The sequence below is a fragment of the Lemur catta genome, chromosome 15, assembly GCF_020740605.2.
Source record: "Lemur catta isolate mLemCat1 chromosome 15, mLemCat1.pri, whole genome shotgun sequence".
Lineage (NCBI taxonomy): Eukaryota > Metazoa > Chordata > Mammalia > Primates > Lemuridae > Lemur > Lemur catta.
In genome coordinates, this window is record NC_059142.1 from 24,829,240 (window position 1) to 24,849,327 (window position 20,088).

The following is a 20,088-nucleotide window of genomic DNA, read 5'->3' on the forward strand; positions in this document are numbered from 1 at the left end:
GGATTACAGATGTGAGACACTGTACCTGGACAACCTTTCCTCCTTTCAGTGTAAGAGTGTCTCAGGGGATGATGGAAACCGTCTATATTTTCATTGTGGTGGTGGTTACACAAGTGTACACATTTGTCAGAACTCATTGAATTATAACCCTTAAAATTGATGAGTTTTGTGGCATGTAAATTATACTTCAATAAATTCATTTAAAAGTGTTTGGAAATTGAGAATGACCACTAACAGGTGCAGGGTTTCTTTCTGGGGTGATGGAAATGTTCTGGAATTAGTGGTAATGGTTGTATAACATCTAAATATACTAAAATCTACTGAGTCATACCTTTTAAAATAGTGATTTTTATGTTATGTAAATTTTGTCTCAGTTTTTTAAATTAAAAAAAAATATGAATGGAGACAGATGTCAGGACCATGGGGGCTGTAGCAGTACCAAGAAGTTCTGGACTGCCCAGTCTCAACCCCACCAGGACCCAGTGCCCTCTCACCTGATGGTTTGGCAGGACAGCCAATATAGAAAGTGGGGTAGAAGGAAAAAAATGTTTCAAGAGCTTGGTCCTTGGACTTCCTCTCTTTTTCTGTTAACTTTCCCTTGGTGATCACATCCAGTCTTAAAGCTTTAAAATTCCATGTATAAGCTGAGAAGCTTCCAAATTTATATCTTACTCCTGAACATCAAGTTCATATATCCAAACCCAACATCTTTACGTATATCTGCCTAAATGTCACTTCTAATCCTCCTTAAATTTGTTCTTCCCAGTCTTCTTTGTCTCAACAAATGGTACCTCTGTTGTTTCATTTGTTTAAGTAAAAGAGTTATCCTTGACTTTTCTTTTTCTTGCACACCCCACATCCACTGTCAGTAAATCACGTTTACATGTTTACCTTCAAAATATTTCCAGAATCTAACCACATCTGACCACTTCCACTGCTACATGGTAGTCTAACTCTTCTTACCTGCATATTGTAGTAGCCTCCTAAATGGCCTTCCTGCTTCTGGCCCTGCCCCAGCCCCACCCAAAGTCTGTTCTCAACAGAAAGTGGAATGACGCAATTAAAATATAAACCAGATCACAACTCAAAGCTTTTCTCTGATTAAAACCCTTTAATGGCTTCCCAACTCATTCAAGTAAAAGCCAAAGATGGTATAGTTACCTATGAGGTCTTACATGGGTTGGCTTTCCAATACCACTCTGCCCTCTTTCTTGCTGCATTCCCCCTCCCCCACCGTTTCACACACTGGTTCTACCAACCTGTTTGCTAGATACACCCATGCCTCAGTGTACTTGCAGTTGCTATTCCTTCTACCTGGAATGCTTTTCCTCCTGATAATCCTTATGTCTCATTTCCTTAGCACCTCAGGTCTTTATTCTAATGACAATTTTCAATGAGGTCTTCCCTGGCTATTCTTTCTAAAAGTTCAATTCTCCTGTCTCCCTTCTCTATTTTATTTTATTAAAAAAAATTTTTTTTTTTTTTAAGAGATGGGGTCTTAATATGTCATTGAGGCTGGCCGTGAATCCCTGGGCTCAAGCAATCCTCCTGCCTCAGCCTCCAGAGTAGCTGGGACTACTACAGGCATGTGCCACCACACCTAGCTATTTAGTTTTTTTTTATTAAATATTATTCCCATTAGTGTCATACATTTTACTTATTTATTTTGTGTATTTTCTGATCCACTAGAAGGTAAGTTCCATAAGACGAGGAATTTTTGTCTGGTTTGTTCATTCCTGTTTTTCCAGTGCCTAGAACAGTGCCCTACATATAATAGGCACTCAATAAATGTGTGCTGACTGACATACTAACAATAGTCAGTGCTACAAGGTGTTGCCATCATGCAAGACCAATTGCAGATTCATGTCTCTTCTATGTTGTGCTCACTGTGGGACATAAATTCATCAAGTTAAATGGTGGGCATAATTTCTCATAGTATTTAAAATGTTTTCCTCTATTTACTTATTTTTTTGGCTGAGTGACTAATTCGTTTAAGTTAAACACATGTACTATGTAACTATTTTGTGAGTGTGTATACATACAAATAATTATGAAATGTTAGTATGATTTTTTAAATGTAATTTAAAATTAGGAAATTAGGATTGAAAAAAGCAAAAGGTATGAGTTCAGTGTTCACTGACTATTAGCACTGCATAGACTTTTGATTTTAACATTGAATCCCCCAGATTTGTGATTCTCTCATCCCTTACTCATATATATTTTCATAATACTATGCATTTGAGAGAGCGAAAAATAGTAATTCACACAATTCTTAAATTTCATGTTGATATCTTTAATAGAGGTGTCACTAAAGATCAGAAAATGACCCTTTAACCCTGTTGAAAATGAAATGAATAGAATGTATTTGGAGTTGCAGCTACAAGGTATCTTCCTTGTAGCTTTTGACAAAAAATGGGCACTTGCATCTTTGAAAGCAGACCTATCTATGCTAGCATTCTATTAGATAGTTAACTCTAAGAAGTGATGTGGCAGTTTAAAGCTAGCTTTGCAACAAGGTTCATTATGCATGCTTTGCTGTATCTCCTGGTTAGGTGACAGTGGCAAATAATGAGTTAAAAACTATTTGTGCTTTACAGGGATACAAGTATTTATATCTGACCCCTCAAGATTATAAGAGAGTCAGTGCTCTCAACTCTGTCCATTGTGAACATGTGGAGGATGAAGGAGAATCTAGGTAGGTGTATGGGTATCAGAATAATTTGGCCATGACTAAAGAAAAGGAAATATGGTAATTTTTTCCTTACTGTACTGCTGATAATAACCTTGAAGAACATTGAAGATTATAAAATCTAGGTGCCTTAAGTTCGTATCCTAGCTCTACTAATTAACTGAAGGACCTTGTTTTTGACTGAGGTTTTAAAATTTATAATACTCATTTTAGAAAAATTGAAATACGTAAAAATTAGGAAGAAAAAAGTCAAAATCAGCTCCAGTCTTACCTTTTTTTTTCTGAGGCAGAGTCCTGCTCTGTCACCCTGGCCCTGGCTAGAGTGCCATGGCATCAGCCCAGCTCACAGCAACCTCAGACTCCTGGGCTCAAGCAATCCTTCTGCCTCAGCCTCCTGAGTAGCTGGGACTACAGACATGCGCCACCATGCCCAGCTAATTTTTCTATATATATTTTTAGCTGTCCATATAATTTCTTTCTATTTTTAGTAGAGATGGGGGTCTCGCTCTTGCTCAGGCTGGTCTCGAACTCATGGGCTCAAACAATCCTCCCACCTTGGCCTCCCAGAGTGCTAGGATTACAGGCGTGAGCCACCGCGCCTGGCCCACAGTCTTACTTTGAGACAACAATTATGAATCTTTGTTATATTTTCACTGTCTTTCCTAAATACATATCCTTTTTTCTATATAATCAGGAATGGATAAGAGTTTCTGTTATGGTTTGTTCTTTTCACTAAAAGTTATTTTGGGGAAATTTTTTATATTCTTAAAATATTATTTGAGAATATAATGTTTAATAGCTACATAGTATTTCATCATAATAAATATATTTTGAATATTCAGACTGTTTCTAACTTTTCCCTGTTGTATCCCTAGGCTGAATATTCTTTTATATAAACTTTTAGGAATTAAAAAGTTCTGATTCTTCTATTTGGTTTAATTTCTAGAAGTGGAATTGCTGGTCAAAAAGTCAATATTTAAAATTATTTATTTATTTATTTTTATTAGAGATAGGGTCTCACTGTGTTGCCCAGGCTGGAGTACAGGGGCATAGTCATACATCACTGCACCCTTGAACTGCTGGGCTCAAGTGATGTTCCTGCCTCAGCCTCCTAAGTAGCTGGGACTATAGGTGCTTATTACCACATCTAATTTTTTTTTTTTTAAATTTTCTGTAGAGATAGGGGTCTTACTATGTTGCCCAGGCTGGTCTCAAATTCCTGGCCTTAAGCAATACTTCCTCCTCAACCTCCCAAAGTTCTGGGATTACAGGCGTGAACCACTGTGCCTGGCCAAAAAGTTAATTTTTAAGGGTTTTTAAAAGTAATTTCAAATTGCCCTCCCAAGATTTGCATTCCCATCAGCAGTGTATGATAAGAATTGTTTCCTCTCTTTGATTTTTCTTTACCCTTGCCAACATTGATTATTGTCAATTAATAAAATAGGATAAAAACAGCAATTCTTATTTTAACTTGTATTTTTGATTACCAGTGAAGTTGAACATTTTTATAATCTTTCTGCAAATATTTTCCAGAGTGTTAATTGTTTCAAACTATTTATTGAATAATTCATACTTTTATGTTTTTTATTCTGTATATTCTTGGGCTAATGCCACACTGTTTTAACTATTCTAGTGGGACAAATTTTCTCACATTCTTAACTTTTTTCCAAGTCTTATTGGCTATTTTTGCCTCTTTATATATATATAGGCTCATTTTTTTTTAATTCCCAAAAAGTTTCAATGAGTTTGATTCAAATTACCTGAGGTTTATACATTAATTTAGTAAGATCTGACATCTTCAGAATATTAACTTTTCTCAAAAAGAAACGTGGTGTATTTTTCCATTTATTCAAGTGTATTTTTTTAAAAAAGTTTTGTTGTTTTCTTCATATAGATTATGCTAGAGGTTCCCAAACTTTCTTGGCTTGTGGCACCCATAGCGTCTCAGTAATTTTTTCACAGCACCCCTAGGCTGAAAGATATACCCAATGTTTCTTCTTGTTAAATAGTTAAACCCAAACAACTTCATAAGAATTTGTGACCTAACTACTTAATCATTTGAAAACATAAGACACATAAATTGAAAACAGTTTTATTCTTCAATAATTATAGTTACTAATTTGTGTCTCCACAGCATCTCAAACCTTGGAATCAGTTTGAATAGAGCCACCTTTGTTTCTTGTTCTTCACTGATTTTTGTACAGAACTTGCTTTTTTTCACAGAAACTGCAAAAACCTGGCTTTGCAAAGATAGGACATTGTCACAAGGAATGTAGCACTATTCTAATGTTAAACCATGGACTACCTAAAGCTTGTAGTTCACATGGGGTCTAACGGATATCCCATATCACAGTGCTTTTCTGAGAAATTTTAAATATCCTAGAGTGCCCCTGGGAGTTCACTGTGGTTGGTGCCTTGGGATGCCTTGGGGCACAATGTGGGTATTGTGGGATTCTGCCAACTTCTTTGTGTTTATTTCTAAATATTTTGCATTTTTTCTTGCTATTCTAAATGGGATTCTTTCCCCCATTATAGTTTTTAACTCTTTATTACTGGTATCTATGAAAGCTATTGATTTTATATATTGCTTTTGTTACAAAGCAAGTCTGAGTGGCCCCTTGAGTATTTGTGACTATATGGCATGTAGACCTTATAAAAAGACCACATTACCCCCCAATTAATGTGGTTCATTAACCCCTTAAGGGAGATTAGCTTCATTTCTAACATAACTCTAGAATCTAGAGTCTGGATACAGAACAAAAGGAAAAATTGGGGGAATTAGTGGGAGAGGCCAAAAATAGAAAGTCAGCAGAATCTGGGAAGCAGAGATGCAAAGTCACAGAGACCAACAGCAAGGGCAAAGAGAAGGAATTGATGGAGGGCTGAAAATAAAGAAGGGAGCAGAGAAATATGAGGAGGGGGGGAAGTAGTTTAAGAGCCTCTGTGGGATACTTATTTATTATTTCAATTTATAAAACTGTGCCCAGTGCCAAGCCTTCTGGGTACACATGGAACAATAAATAACATATGCCCATCTCTACTTCCAACTTTGTATTTTTCCTTTCTTTTATTAGTTGCATTCCCCATCTCCCATTTCCCATTATCAGCTATCACTCTTAATCCCTTGCCGGGAAGACAGATGAGTGACTCCCACTAGATCCACAGGATACTTTCTGAACAACTTGGTCAGCATTTCACTTCTACATACATTCCACCTGCCCCTCCAGAGGACTATATCCAGGGACCCTCATATATACACTTGATATTTATGATGGAGCCGGCATGGGAGTTCACTGTAGGATTTTTGACTTGAGAAACAGCGCTGAGCATTCCCACTACCTCTCTGTTCGGATTTTTTATTCCTATATAAAACTGTCTGAAATTGTTGATTTAATGCCTATTGCTTATTATAGAGATATACATTGACCCTGCTTTTAAGAAAATTGTTCTAGAGCATAAGAGAAGGCATCTAAAATCTGAGGGCCGTCTATGTGTTGCTTTAATTTAACTCTCATGTTGATCCTTAGAGGTAGATACCATTATCTCCATTTTATAAAAGTTACTATTATCCCCAGAGTCACACTGCTGATGTATCAGAGCAAGGATTTAAATCTATCTGTTTAATTCCAGATTTTGCTCTTTCTATTATATCATATTGCTTCCAGGTGAAATAGGCACCAAGCTAAGAAGGAAAGACATGAATGAAGTGTATAAACAGAAGAGTATAAAGCCCTGGTGTTAAATATAAGCTTTCAGTATGCTTTTAGCAGCCTTTTAATGATGATAATTCTTTTATTTTTTAATTTTTTTACTATTTTTTTTTAATTCTCATTTTTTGCAGCTCCAACTCAAAGGAGGTGATTATTCTTTTAACGAATTGTTGTTACTGTGTTTAACCTTTCTAATTTGGCATTGTTATATCTAATAGGTACAAGATAACAGATATTATTGGGAAAGAAGAGGGCATTGGAGCAGAGAACCTTCGAGGTTCTGGAATGATTGCTGGAGAATCCTCATTGGCTTACGATGAGATCATCACCATCAGCCTGGTAACTCTTCCCAGATTGTGAAATTTTTTGAAGAGCTAGCTGTGTGGCTAGGTTTAATTTTGCCCCTATCACTGTTACTCAGTCCCAATGAGAGCATTTCTTGAACATTGTATCTCTACAATTTTATTTTAATCATGCATGATAGTGGGAAGATAGGATAATGTAAATAACTACATTTCCCAAGTAAATCTAGCACCTCATTTTAGCCTTCAGTTCAACTTATTTCTCTAAATATTCTGTCAGACTTTAAGTGTTTAATACTAGAATCATTGAATGAATTTTTTCTTTTCATTTCTTTGACCAGGAAATTGGTTTTTTGTATTGTTATTAATCAGACTTCATAGAAAGCAATGTTTATTTCTGCTAATGTGGATTTTACATGTCTATGCCTTAGTTCTTATAGCTTGGGAGAGGACATAAACACGTGACACGTAAAATTTATTCTTTTTTTAAGGTGACATGCCGGGCCATTGGGATTGGGGCTTACCTTGTCCGTCTGGGACAGAGAACCATCCAGGTTGAGAATTCTCACATAATTCTAACAGGAGCTGGGGCTCTCAACAAAGTAAGTTTCTAGGGTTTGGGAGAAGTGTGTGAAGCTGGTTGAAGATTATTGTGGATTCTTAATTCAAGATCCTAATTGGAGGGAAGCCATTCAATGCATGCCTTCCTCCGCACTCCATCTTTTCTACCCATTGTCTTGCCTTTTCATTAATTTCATTTAACAGATATTTTGAGTACCCGCATTTGCCAGGCACTATTCCAAGCTCTGTGTATATGTTGGTGAGCAAACCATTTAAAACCCCTGATCCAAAGAGCTTGCAGTCTAGTGCCTTTCTGGAAAGACTGAAAATTAATTGAATGCTTCTATTCTCTCCTACTCCCCTTCCCTTTTTCTCAAAAAAATTCGTTTTTTTCTCCTATTAGTAAGAGATTGCTGTCTCTGGTAGTATTCTTCCCATGTCATGTCTACATCATGAATTAGGCACTGGCCTAGGTGGTGAGGATATTAAGTTTTAATGTTTTGCAAAATCTGTGAATATATGTCTAAAAAAGGGCACTTATAGCCAGCTACTGGGGAGGCTGAGGTAGGAGGATCACTTGAGCCTAGGAGTTTGAGGTTGCAGTGAACTATGATGATGCCACTGCACTCTACCCAGGGTGACAGAGTGAGACTCTGTCTCAAAAAAGTAGTAATAATAATTATTATTATAATGTAGAAATCAAATGAGAAAGCATAAGTAAAAGTACCTAGTACTTGGCACAAAGTGTTGGCCTTCATTAACATTTCAGTTCCCCTTTGCTGTCTCATGGTTTGGTGATTGAGCTTATGGAGTTAATACACATACTAAGTTGTATTGGATATTGTGTTTACTAGACTTGCAGGAAGTTTTAATCAAGCCTTGACTTTCAAATAGAAGGACAAGAACTAAGTATCCTATCCTATCATTCCCATTTAGAAAAAGTTGATATATACTTCCATTGATCCAGTTACCTTTTGGAGATGTCAGAAATTAGGGAATCATTTTATGTGATCAGCTTGCTCCCCGCATTCATATGAACTCTGTAACTTTCTCTGGATTTGTTTGCTTTTCTCTCCAAGGAAAGGCAGAGTAGTGCTAACAATGGCAAACTTGGCTGTCCTCTTCCTAGTTTGGAGAGTAGCCTAGAAATAAAGATTGTGAACGCCACTATTGAAGATTATTATTGCAGCCGGAGAAACTGCTGAGTCTTAAATTTTTTAAATACCTTCATAGGATGAGATACTGATGAATGTTGAAGAGAATTTTAGGTACCATTATCTGTGAGGATAGAGTTTTTATAAGATACCTGTATTTCCATGGTGTTACCGTACCTGGACAAAGAGCTAATTTCTGCAATGTATGTTGTTACATCAAGTTTCTTTTTCCCCCCAGAAACTGTTATACACAAAGAATATTACAAAAAGCAACTATTGTTGGGGTTATTGTGGGGTATTTTGTTTGTTTGTTTTGCTTGAAAACCTGCTTATTAAATTTCGTATGTGCCATGGAGGAAATAGTAGGGATTTTTTTTTCTTAAAATCTGGTTGAATTGTTCTGATCAAATTCATTATATTCACCTTCCTCCTAGCCTATAGGGCTGCTTGTTAAAGGAAAAGCCTGATTACAGGGGGGAAGACAAATAAAGCTATAGCTTTAACTTACCAAACAATGCTCACTTCCAGAAGGACGTGATCAGTTTTAGCTGAAGGGAGTGATTAGTTACCTAATCCTGCTCTGCCTGCTTCACTGTCTTCATGTCAGCACCTCTTAAGTATAGAGCCGTGTTGCTGAGCGACACCCAATTTCATGCAAATTCATTAAGAATGTCCTATCAGACCCTTTGCTTATCAAGTATGAAAAGGGAAAGTATCCGGGAGCTACCAGGCTCAGACAGCTTCTTCTGACTCTCTCCTTGTGCATGTTGTCTTTGTGTGTGCTGGTGGCTTTCTACATCTGTTTGCCTTTCTTTTTGTAGCTCTTTCTCTGTCTCCCACACTCTGAGTGTGTGCAAGTCATTCTGAGAGCATGTCTCTTTCTGTGTGAGTGCTGATCTCTCTGAGTCTCTTTGTGTCTGTATCTGCCTTATAGGTCCTTCTCTTTCTCTGTGTGCCTCCCTGAGTGTCCATGTCCAAAGAAAGTCTTTGTGTGTTTGAAACAGCGTAGAGCCTCCTTTCTTAAGCCTTTGCCATTTTGCTCCTAGTGTGTACCTGTGTAAAAGTGGAAATACAGGCAGTATATATAAGCTTATATACAGTCTTAGACTGCAAACATTTGACCCCCGCCTTTTTGAGCCTTCATCCTTTATGTTAAACATTGGGGTGAAGAATAAGAAGAGGGGGTGAGCAGAGGTTGTAGGGAAAAAAAATCTTGTGTGTGCAAGTGCCGATCCCGTTGACCCCTTTGAAAATTGAAATAATGATAATGTGCGTCTTCTGACTGCATCAAAGTATCAGCACATCAAAAGCCAGGAGGCATGAAATGCAAATGATAAAGTGAAAGCAGATGGATTGTGCATGATCGCCTGATGCCCAATGAATTTTAAAAGGTGCTGGTTTGCAAGGGGGGGTTGGGGGTGGGGGACTGAAATAAACACGTTATCCCTGCAATTTTTTTTTGTTCTTGACGCTCACTCCTGACAATATTTTTTCACACTTGAGTGAACACCCACTCCATCTCTCTCTCTCTCTTTCTCCCTCTCTCTTTCTCTGTTTCTCTCTTTCTCTCTCCTCTCCGATTCCTCCCCGCCAACACCGCCCCCCCCCGCCCCCCCGCACCTCTTACACGTCTCAGGTCATGTCGCTGCAGCTCCGGTGGAAATAATAAGATATAAACCACGAGGTTGTTATTTGCATAGAAATAGCATGGAGCCCCAGGCAGCAAGGGAGAAGGACACAGGGATCATTTGTCTAAAATTTTAATGAAAACTTTTGCTGAGGCATAGATTTTTTACAAACTTTCTTTCTCCCTGCTTTTCCCCTTCCCTCCCCATCTTCCCAAACCCCATCATTGATTTGCCTTAACATGGTTCGATTTGAAGAGAAAGGGTTGACACTCCACATATCATACTCCCGTAATGCAACAACATGTAAATTGTTTGTTCCTTTAATAGATATGAAGCTGAAGAGACACATATTCCCAACTTAATACATTGCAGTTGTGCGTCAGGCTTTTATGGCCACACTCCATCTCAGCATACAGGTGATATTGCCAGTCGTTAGCCTGTTTTTAATTAGTTTACACCTTCTTACCTTTTGCTTCCAAAGACTCTTTTTTTTTTTTCTTTTTCATTTTTATTCCATAATGTTCTCCAGGAGAAAGACTCTTTTTACAGGATTTCTTTTTGTGGCCAACAGCAGTAACCTGCATATAAAATACAAATATTCTGGCAGTTTTCTGGTTTTTTTCCTCTCAGTGGTTTTACTGTACACTTCCATGTTTTATTCTTGGACACCATCCTTTGCTACTGTGTCTTTTGTTCCAAAACCAGAAAGTGCTTCCCACATTTGTATTTTTAACCCTCTCCCCTTGTGACCTCTGTACTTGTGTATTCTCTTTCCACGTCTATCTTGCTTTGTTACCTGAAGTTACTTGTAAAATATTACCAAGTTGAGGAGAGAGACAGTATCTGGATTATCTTGAGTGTTGTGGAAATGCCTTTGACATTTGAACTAAAAGGTAATGGACTGGTGATTAGAAGCAGCCCGAGTGGCTCTATTGGAAACTCAAAATCAAGAACATCTGTATGGTTCCTTGCTGTCTTCTGTAGTGGGCTAGTTGTATCAGGGCCATATTTTGCAGATGGAAAAGCTGAAACCGTAGGAGGGGAAGTGACTTGGTTCCATTGACAGAGACTAGAGCAGGGTCAGAACATGAACTTCTGTGTCCTAAGTTTCATTGAAGAAGGCTCAGGTCTCTGTGCTTAGTGTTTATAAGGCCCAAGAAGAGAAGGTGGCCTGATCATTTTCCTTTTTGTCCAAATGTTGTGAGAATGATGACATGAACGAGAGAAGCTTCTAAGGTCTTGCTGTTTTGTGTCACTCATGGCAGTAGACCATAGGATCCTAACTGTAGAAACTGTAGGCTGTGGGTGGCAGATTTCTCTCAAGGCCTCGCTGGGTGGTAAGGGCAGCCCTGATGGATGTGGCAGATTACCCTGCTGGGAGTCTTGCTGGCCTGGCGAAGGCAGTAACCTGTATACTTGGGAACTAAAGGTAGACCCTTAAAGAGTTGAGATGATTTGCGGAGTCATAGACTCCCAAATCAGGGTACCCCTGGGACATTTGCAATAACGTTCATATTGGCTTCCCCTCCCCCACCACAAACCCCTCAGTTTCTATTTAGAATGATTAACATAGTGTTAGGTGGCAGATGGGCTGGAAGGACCTAGCGTTGTAAGGGAACACTGATATAGACTAGAGCCTGCGAGCTCTCAGTCTATTGTCCCAGACTTGGCGAGAGCCCACTCTGTATCCAGAGAAATTAGAATATGCAGTTTATGGTTGTCCTCTGGCCAAGTAACTGCCTGTGTGGAGGTAAGGCATGTGCCAATGGCAGGGATATGTAGGTGATAGATTCACCCAGGAGGTGATATGTGACTTCCTTGTGGTAAGTATTTTAAAGCTTTGCTTCTCTTTTACAAAAAAAAAAAAAATCCTATACTGTCATCCCCTTTAGTGAGATCAGGCCCCTATTTCCACTGAATCTGCCAGGTAAAAAGAAACTGCATGATGGGTGTGGCTGGGCCTGCTAGGCCTCTAAGGGGCTAATTCTGCTGATGTTGCTTTTGAGACTTAATACAAACAAGTAAGTCAAATCTCTCTCTGGATCTCAGTTTTCATATACATATTTTTATGTAGTTATGCAATATGAAATGTGATGTTGTCACAGCTGACTCTATTGGTCACAGTTCCAGAGTTCCTCCCATGGAGGACTTGTCCATCATACCAGGGGCCACACTGTACAGTCCTCATGCTCACCTGTGGCTCTGTGACATACAATGTAACAGTGATGGAGGCCGGAGAAGAAAAAGAGAGCTTATTTAGTTGTCACTGTGGGGTAGGCAGCATTGTAACTTTCCATAATTTAAAGAGATTAAGAGCATGGGCTCTAGAGCCAGACTGCCTGGGTTTAATTTCCTGGCTCTATCACCTACTAGTACTATGACTTTGGGCAATTTACTTAACCTCTCTGAGTTACAGCTTTATTAACTGTAAGATGGGGATAATAATAGTACCTGTGTACCAGGATCATTATGAGGACTGAATGGGTTAATACAGGTGAAACATTGGCACTTCCTAAGGTGCATTTAGGGTCCTTTCTCATTGCAATTCATTATCTAGGCTCTGGAAAAAATGTACAAACACAATATTCTCTATACTTTCTGATTCTCTGAAGGAAAAAATTCCTTCAAGAAAATGGTAGATGGCAGTCCTCACTGTGGCAGTACATTCATGTATTGACTTTCCCAATAGATGTTATCTAAAGACAATCAACGCACTTCGGAAAGCCATTAACATGAGAGGCACCATATTCAGTCATGATAGGGTAGTATATATGTCAGTCATCTGTCTGCAAGAGTCCCCAAGGACTTGTTGATACAATAGCCTATAATCACTCTAAGGATCAGTCCAGCAATTTGCATTTTTAAAAGTCCCTAACTACCTATTTTCACAATAGACAGTCCCCTATACTCCGGTAGCTCCAGATGGGATTGCTCTCCTTTCTAAAGAGGGCATTTTAGCTTCCTTTCGAATACGCCTTGCTTTAGTATTATGAATGAGTTCTCAGAAATGATTGCAATAGGCAGATCTCCTTAGTTTTCAAACCCTCCCTCCCCACATGTATACACACAAAGTATGGGTAAATCTGGCCCCATTTGGGGTGATTATGTGTTTTTCATTTGATGTTTCTCAGGTTTGGTAGAAAACTGCCCCAGGTTATGTTTGACCCTTAGTAAGTCTTTGTGACCTGCCAGCAGCCTTATCCTGAGTGCTCTGGTTTGGAGATCTTGCAGGGTACAATTTGCCATGCAGAGCTCCCTTACAGAAGTTGTCTCTGACTCTCTAAGGGAGTCCACATGTTTATGGTGGCTTAGAGACCAAGAACTTCGGAGAACCTACAGCAAGTACCAGTTCAGAGCTTCTAGATAAAGTGAAAGCTCTGAGCCCTGCTTAGGGCATTGAATATATAGAATCAAGAATTATCATATTTGACAACCTATTATAAATGTGTTCAAACTGTTTGGAGTTACAGACCTTTAGTTTAAAAAATAAAAAACTTTTGATCAATCCCCTCCCTGCTTACTAGGTAAGCAACTCTGGACTTATCTATTTGGATTTCAGTTTCTTCTTTGTAAAATGGGAGGCATATTTCCCACTTAAAGTAGAAGACCAGAGGATCTCATAATCTTAAATTCTCTTTAATTTCTAGTATTCTGTGATGCTATGACAGTGTATATTGATCTGTAGCCAGGGAACTGTGTTAGGGTGGGGCAGGGAGAGCATAGACTGGGGGAGGTGAATCAAAAAGCTATTACATATTAGGGTGTTATATATTAATGAGATAACATTAGTGATATGTAAAATTATCACATGTCAGTGAGATTAGGAAGTGAGATTAGGAATATAAATTATAAACCATGATGATTTAAAAATTTTTAATCTTGTTTCTTATCCAGATTCCAGAAAAGTAAGTGCTATATGTTGTTGTCGTTCCCAATCACAAGTGGCCATTATAAATGTTGGGAGTGGAAAGATCTTCAAAAGTTCAACTTCCAAACCATTGCTTGAATTTCCTCTGACACCATTGCCAAATATTTAATTATGCTTAAAAAATTCAACTGAAGAGGAGCTCAGTACTCTTGAAGCCAATCCCATCATCTATGTGAAGTTCTTCCTTTTATTTGGCTAAAATCTGTTTCCCTGTACAGACAAACTTATTACTCTTAAAAATAGTGTTCAAAATTAACAAAGAAACTCTCAGTTTTATGGTATGACCTACGGGAAATTGAATGGAACCAAAATCTTCCCCATGTACTTTTTGTGTTCAGAATTTGGTCTTATCTCAATAACAAATGTAGTGAAGATGAAAATGCTATTCCAAAATAGAAAAGAAATTAGATTCATAAATAACCTTGCCAGTTAAAAATATGAAGTAATAAATAGTAATTACAAGAGAAACACTTAAAACTTAATTCCGCTTTGAAGTACTCCATGGAACCTTAGGGAACTCCTGCACAGTGTCATGCAAGACTTTTGGAGCCCAATTATAGCTTGCTTTCATGTCACCTGCCTTGTTGGAAGTGAGGATCCTGATACACGGTTGGAGGATGGGTCTTTTTGGGTGCTGTATTTGCAGATACCAGCTAAAACTCACTGGGTCCAAGGTTTGGTGTAATCAATAAAGATGATATAGACTGACATATTCAAAGCCCTAAGGACACACAAACAGTGAGCAGTCTCTGGCTCACTTCATCCATGTGGACCTTGATTATATCTCGACCCTATCTCCAGAGTCCATTTCAACCTCCAGGATTCTGATGCTTCCTGAGTATTAGAATAAAGAAATGCCTCTATTTCACACATTCTGTGGCGCATAGGGTCTCTGCACTTCTGCCTCTAATAAAACAGTGCCATTGAACTCAAGCTAATGTCCACTTTAGTCTGCACATAGTTCCTTAGAGCAGTTTCTTCTGCTTCTTCATTTTCCAGTCAGTCATATGTTACAACTTCATGTTAGATTTTCTTCACCTTCTCTCTTTCTACTCATGTTCATAGCTCTGTCTTTGCAGATCAGTGTTCATTTGAAGCCTTGCTACTCTGTCAGTCCCTCTCCTCCCTTCAACCTTTCTTCTCCCCCAACCCTAGCCTGAAACCCAAGTAAATTAGCTTCTCACCCCTGCCCCCAGTTTAAAAAAATCCCATATTCCTCCAACGTGTCTGTTCTTGGATTTGCAGTCAGCAGCCATCTCCAATAACCATCAGGCTGTCAGCTTTGCAGCTCCCTACCACCTCCCACCTCCCCCATCACTCACCAGAGGAAAAAGAGAGCCAGAGCAAGAGCTTGAAATATATCATGCAATAGTGTATCATGAATTTGTTGTGAATCACAGCAGTGAAGCAGGTTTATTTATTTCTGAGACCTTAAATCAATACAAAGTAGGTCTCTTAGTTCTGAAGCTGGGATGGAGTATGAAAAAATGAGCCCATTGTACTCTTAAAACTTTGGGGAAAGGAGATGACAGCTATATAATTCCATTTACCAGGCACTAGGGGCTTTAATGTGAAGGTGACAGGGAGCTCTTTGTGCATTTAGAGCACCATATCTTCTAAATAAAAGATCTGTAGACTTGATAGTGGAGCATAGCTCCAAGTTTAATAATCTCCAAGCATTAGACCGAGCCAATATGTTCCCAAGTCAGAGAGGTCCCCCCCCAAACACTCATAAATTAAAAGTGCAAGAACTGCACACGTTGGTAGATTAGAAATGCAAGGACTCCAGTCTTTTCTAGGAGGAAGACAGACCTGGGCCCTAGCTGTGCACAGACTGCTGTGTGAATATGATAAAGATGTGGGAAACGAGACTGTTTAGAAACCTGACTCCTGGCTGTTCATCATTCTAAGGAATGTCCCCTGTGCATGGATCCAAATCTAGCTATGTCCCCTTTCATTCAGAGTGGCCATCATCACACAGTCTAATCAGCTAATGTACACAGTCAGGAGTGTTGAATTATGAAAGGAGAAGCTCTAAGAGCTTTTTAGATTGAACTGCAGATTACTATGCCCAGGCTTCAAGTTTTTCTGGTTGATTCTTGACTGGTTCCTAATTTTAATAATGTCTCAGTGTCTGTGATTTAAGCCTTTTAAAATTGTATGCATATCTGAGAAATTGAGAAATTAGTGTTATTGAGGAAAAGAACCCACCCAAATTTAACCAACAGCATAAGATGCAAATATGAGAAGTCAAGACCATTGGAACATGTAATCAACTTTGAGTATCTTCATTTTCTGTCTGACCCATTAGTAAAATGTGCCTTTTCTTAACAGATAAAGCAGGTTTATGCAGCTCAGTAGAGCAACCCTAATATAATATGACTTTGTAGTATAGAGAGTTACTAGTTTAATTTTAGCCCAGGTAAAGAATTTTGAAAGGGGGGAAAAAACAGTGTTCTGCACTAGGGAAAACTAAAATGGTAGGAAAATTGAAACACTCATTTTGCTTAAGAAAGCTGCTACACGTTGTAGCACTAATATGAAATGCCTCTTTCATTTATAGATGTAAATTTGTGATTTACACAACTTTATGTGATTCATATAGATATGAATCAAAGTTGGGTTTTAATAGAGCACTAAGAATGCCAGTAGTTCACAGGCATTTATTGCATGCCTATTTATAAAGATGTTCCTATGCTGTGGAGGTACAAACATGATTCCTGCTTTCATGGAGCTTAAAGTTTAGACTGAAAGACAATAATAGACTTTTCACATGTTCTAAGGGAAAAATAAAATTGCTGCCCACCAGTTATCAATGAGAAACACAAACCAAAAGGCCACAGAGATGGAGTCAGTGCTAATCCCCCAGAAGCCAGGCACAAACAAGCCCTGGACTCTGGAGCCTGGACACTGGTGGACACAGTGATCCGTCACACCATTCGGCCATCTGCCTCCAGCACCAGCCAATTCAGAAAAACCAGTAGGAGGTGACTGACAAACAGGGATTTAAAAAAAAAAAAAAATTCCATCTTTAGAAAACATGTAGCTGATAAAATACTAGTATGTAGAATGTATAAAGAATTTGAATTCAGGCTGGGCATGGTGGCTCATACCTATAATCCCAGCACTTTGGGAGACCAAGGTGGAAGGATCGCTTGAGCCCAGGACTTCAAGACCAGTATGGGCAGTAGCAAGACCCCATCTCTACAAAAAAAAAAAAAATTAGCTGGGCATGATGGCACATCCCTGTAGTCCCAGCTACTTGGGAGGCTGAGGCAAGAGGATTGCTTGAGCCCAGGAATTTGAGGTTACAGTGAGCCACTGCACTCCAGCCTGGAAAACGGTGAGACCATGTCTTTTAAAAATATATATATATATCAGAACTCAGTAATTCAATAATAAGAAAACAACCCCAGTAGTTAAAAACATGGCCAAGAAATCTGAATAGACACTTCACCAAAGAAGATATAAGGATGGTAAATATGCATGTGAAAAGATGTTTATTGTCAGTCATTAGGGAAATGCAAACTAAAACCACAATTAGACACCGCTAAAATTTGTTTTTAAATGTTTAACTGACAAATACCAAGTGTTGTTGAGGATACAGGACAACCAGAACTCTCATACATTGTTGGTGGGAATGCAAAATGATAGCCACTTTGAAAAAGGATGGGTTTTTTAAATACATATATATACATGTAAAGTTAGCTATACAACCTAGCAATCCCAGTCCTAGATATTTACCCAATAGAAATGAAAATACTTATCCACACAAAAAAACCTGCATACAAACATCTATAGCAGCTTTATTCATAATCCCCCAAAACTGGAAACAACCCAAATGTCCACTGATAGGAAACAGATGATCCAGTTGTGGCACTTCCATAAGATGGAATACTACTCAACAATACAAAGGAACTACAGATACATCAGCATGAGTGAATCAGATGCAATATGCTAACCGAAAGAAGCTAGACTCAGAAGGCTACGTACTATGCGACTTCATTTATATACCATTCTGTAATGGAAAAGGCAAAACTATCAGGACAAAAAGCAGATCAGTGGTTGTTAGGGGTGGGAGGAGGGGACTGATTACAAAGGAGCATGAGGAAACTTTGGGATGATGAAAATGCTCTGTATCTTGATTGTGGTGGTGGTTATATGACTATATGTGTTTGTCCAAATTCACAGAATTGTATACCTTACAATGGACAGTTTTGCTATTAATATATGTAAATTATTCCTCAATAAACCAGACTTTATTTAAAATTTCAAAAATACGCAAATTTGGAATTAATTCATTGTTCGTATACTCACATCTCTACCTAAATGACCAGTTGGTGGATCCGTGGGATGAGTGATTTCTTTTGGAAGTGAGCTTTCTCTCCAGAAACCTGTGCTTTTTCTCATCCATTTGACAGACAAACTATCACGTGGCTCTTTTCCTTCCCCATTCCACCTTCAAACTCTTACTGTCTTTCTGCCATCTGATTCATCCCTCTGTTCTCCATTGAGCCCTATACCTCAGCAAAGAGTGTTCCAGTGTTACTTTTGGCCGTATCTCAGTCTCTTTTTGGCTAAATATCTTTTCCTACTATTGGTAGCACCGTCCCTTTGCCCCAATTTTTCCTTCAGCAAACCTGATCACTTCCTAATTTGTTGGATATAGAGAGGTTTTTGGTCTTGCAGTGGATAGTCTTGAATCTGGCTGTGGCTCGAGTCAAAGGCTTTTCCCTTCTGCCGGCAGTATGTCACTGAGCCCCTTCTCCACCCCAAACCTAGTCTACCAGCTGCCAACTAGCACTCCAGTTTGCAGTGACAGCAATGGCAGTAAAGGTGGGGAAAAGAAGTTATAATCCTGTGGTTGTGTGTTAAGAAACTGTATTTTGGAACCCTCAAATATTCCTGGTCACATAGGCACTGGTTCTGTCTCTCTAGAGATTTAATTCCATTCACCCTTGGATATATTCCTGGAGAAACATTTACACAGTAATATGTGCTGCGCCACTTAAAATTGTTAATTGGAGATTGAATTACTTGTCAGCTTTTAAAAATGTAGTCCTCTCAGGTCAGGGAGGAGGATGTTAGCAGCACTGAGTAGATGAGCTATTGCATTTTTTTCTTCCCTTTCCTCTTTTCTCTCCCCTTCCCTTTTCCTCTCTCTCATCCTTCCTCCTTTTGTCCCTATTTTACCACTTTTTCCCTACTCTCACTATTCTTTCTCATATCTGTTCTCTCTTTCTGCTTTAGCAAAACCTTTATCAATAACCTGCCATATCCCAGAGTGACTTTAATATCTAGAATCATGGATGAAAGCCAGTGATGACAATTGCTCAGTAAATTTACAAAACCCCTCCTCATATCCTCTTGAGAATGGAAATATCCTAATGAGAAGGAGGATCGTGTGAGGACTCAGCTTGTATAGCCTAATTTTTAGATGCAGGAGGAATCTTGTACTCCCTGCTTCTTTAAATAGAAGATGCCCTGACCCACCGAGGATTGTTTAAGAAGGGGGGAAAGCAGCGGCAGATTTCATTTTTTATTCCATCATCAATATGCATCATTATTTTTCACATCTTCAGCACATGATTGCAAATATTTGCCTATAAGTCTAAGGTTCTGCAACACTGTGTATCAGGACAAAAGCAATTTTTTTAAAATTGAGCTAAGTTGCATCTGTGAAACTTGGAAATCTCAATGCCTGTGCTGACAAATATCCTGACAAGTAAATACTATACTCATTCAGTATTACATAGTGATTTCATTTGCACAAAACCTCACAATGCTCTGCCACTTCAGTCAAACGTCTGGAGCACTGGGGAAAGGAAGGTGTTTATCTTGATCTCCAAAAAGGGATTTAAGGGAGAGAGCAGGCGGTATATTAGACTGTTTTCATTGCCTGTCAGCTGTGGTAAACCTGAGCTGTCTGCAGTGTCTCTAGATAAGCAGCAGCAGCAGCAGAGGCCTTAGCATGTATGTATGACTGCATTCATTCGTACTTCTTATGTATCTCAACATTTCTAAAGGCTACGTAGCATCTTTGGTGGAGCCTTTAACAATTGTGTCTCTGCTAATCACCAGCTTTTACGTGGTGCCCTTAGTTCTCAGGTCTTCCA

At 38.7% G+C, this 20,088-nt stretch overlaps 1 protein-coding gene across 2 annotated transcripts in view; it reads left to right on the forward strand.

Moving 5' to 3' along the window:
- ACACA (acetyl-CoA carboxylase alpha) overlaps positions 1–20,088 on the forward strand; it is a 231,332-nt gene that overhangs the window by 165,941 nt on the left and 45,303 nt on the right. For both annotated transcript variants that reach the window (XM_045525552.1, XM_045525551.1), the window contains 3 exons: positions 2,598–2,695; positions 6,618–6,738; positions 7,193–7,303. In XM_045525552.1, coding sequence (XP_045381508.1) covers positions 2,598–2,695; positions 6,618–6,738; positions 7,193–7,303 — 330 coding nt within the window. The remainder of the gene's footprint in view (positions 1–2,597; positions 2,696–6,617; positions 6,739–7,192; positions 7,304–20,088) is intronic.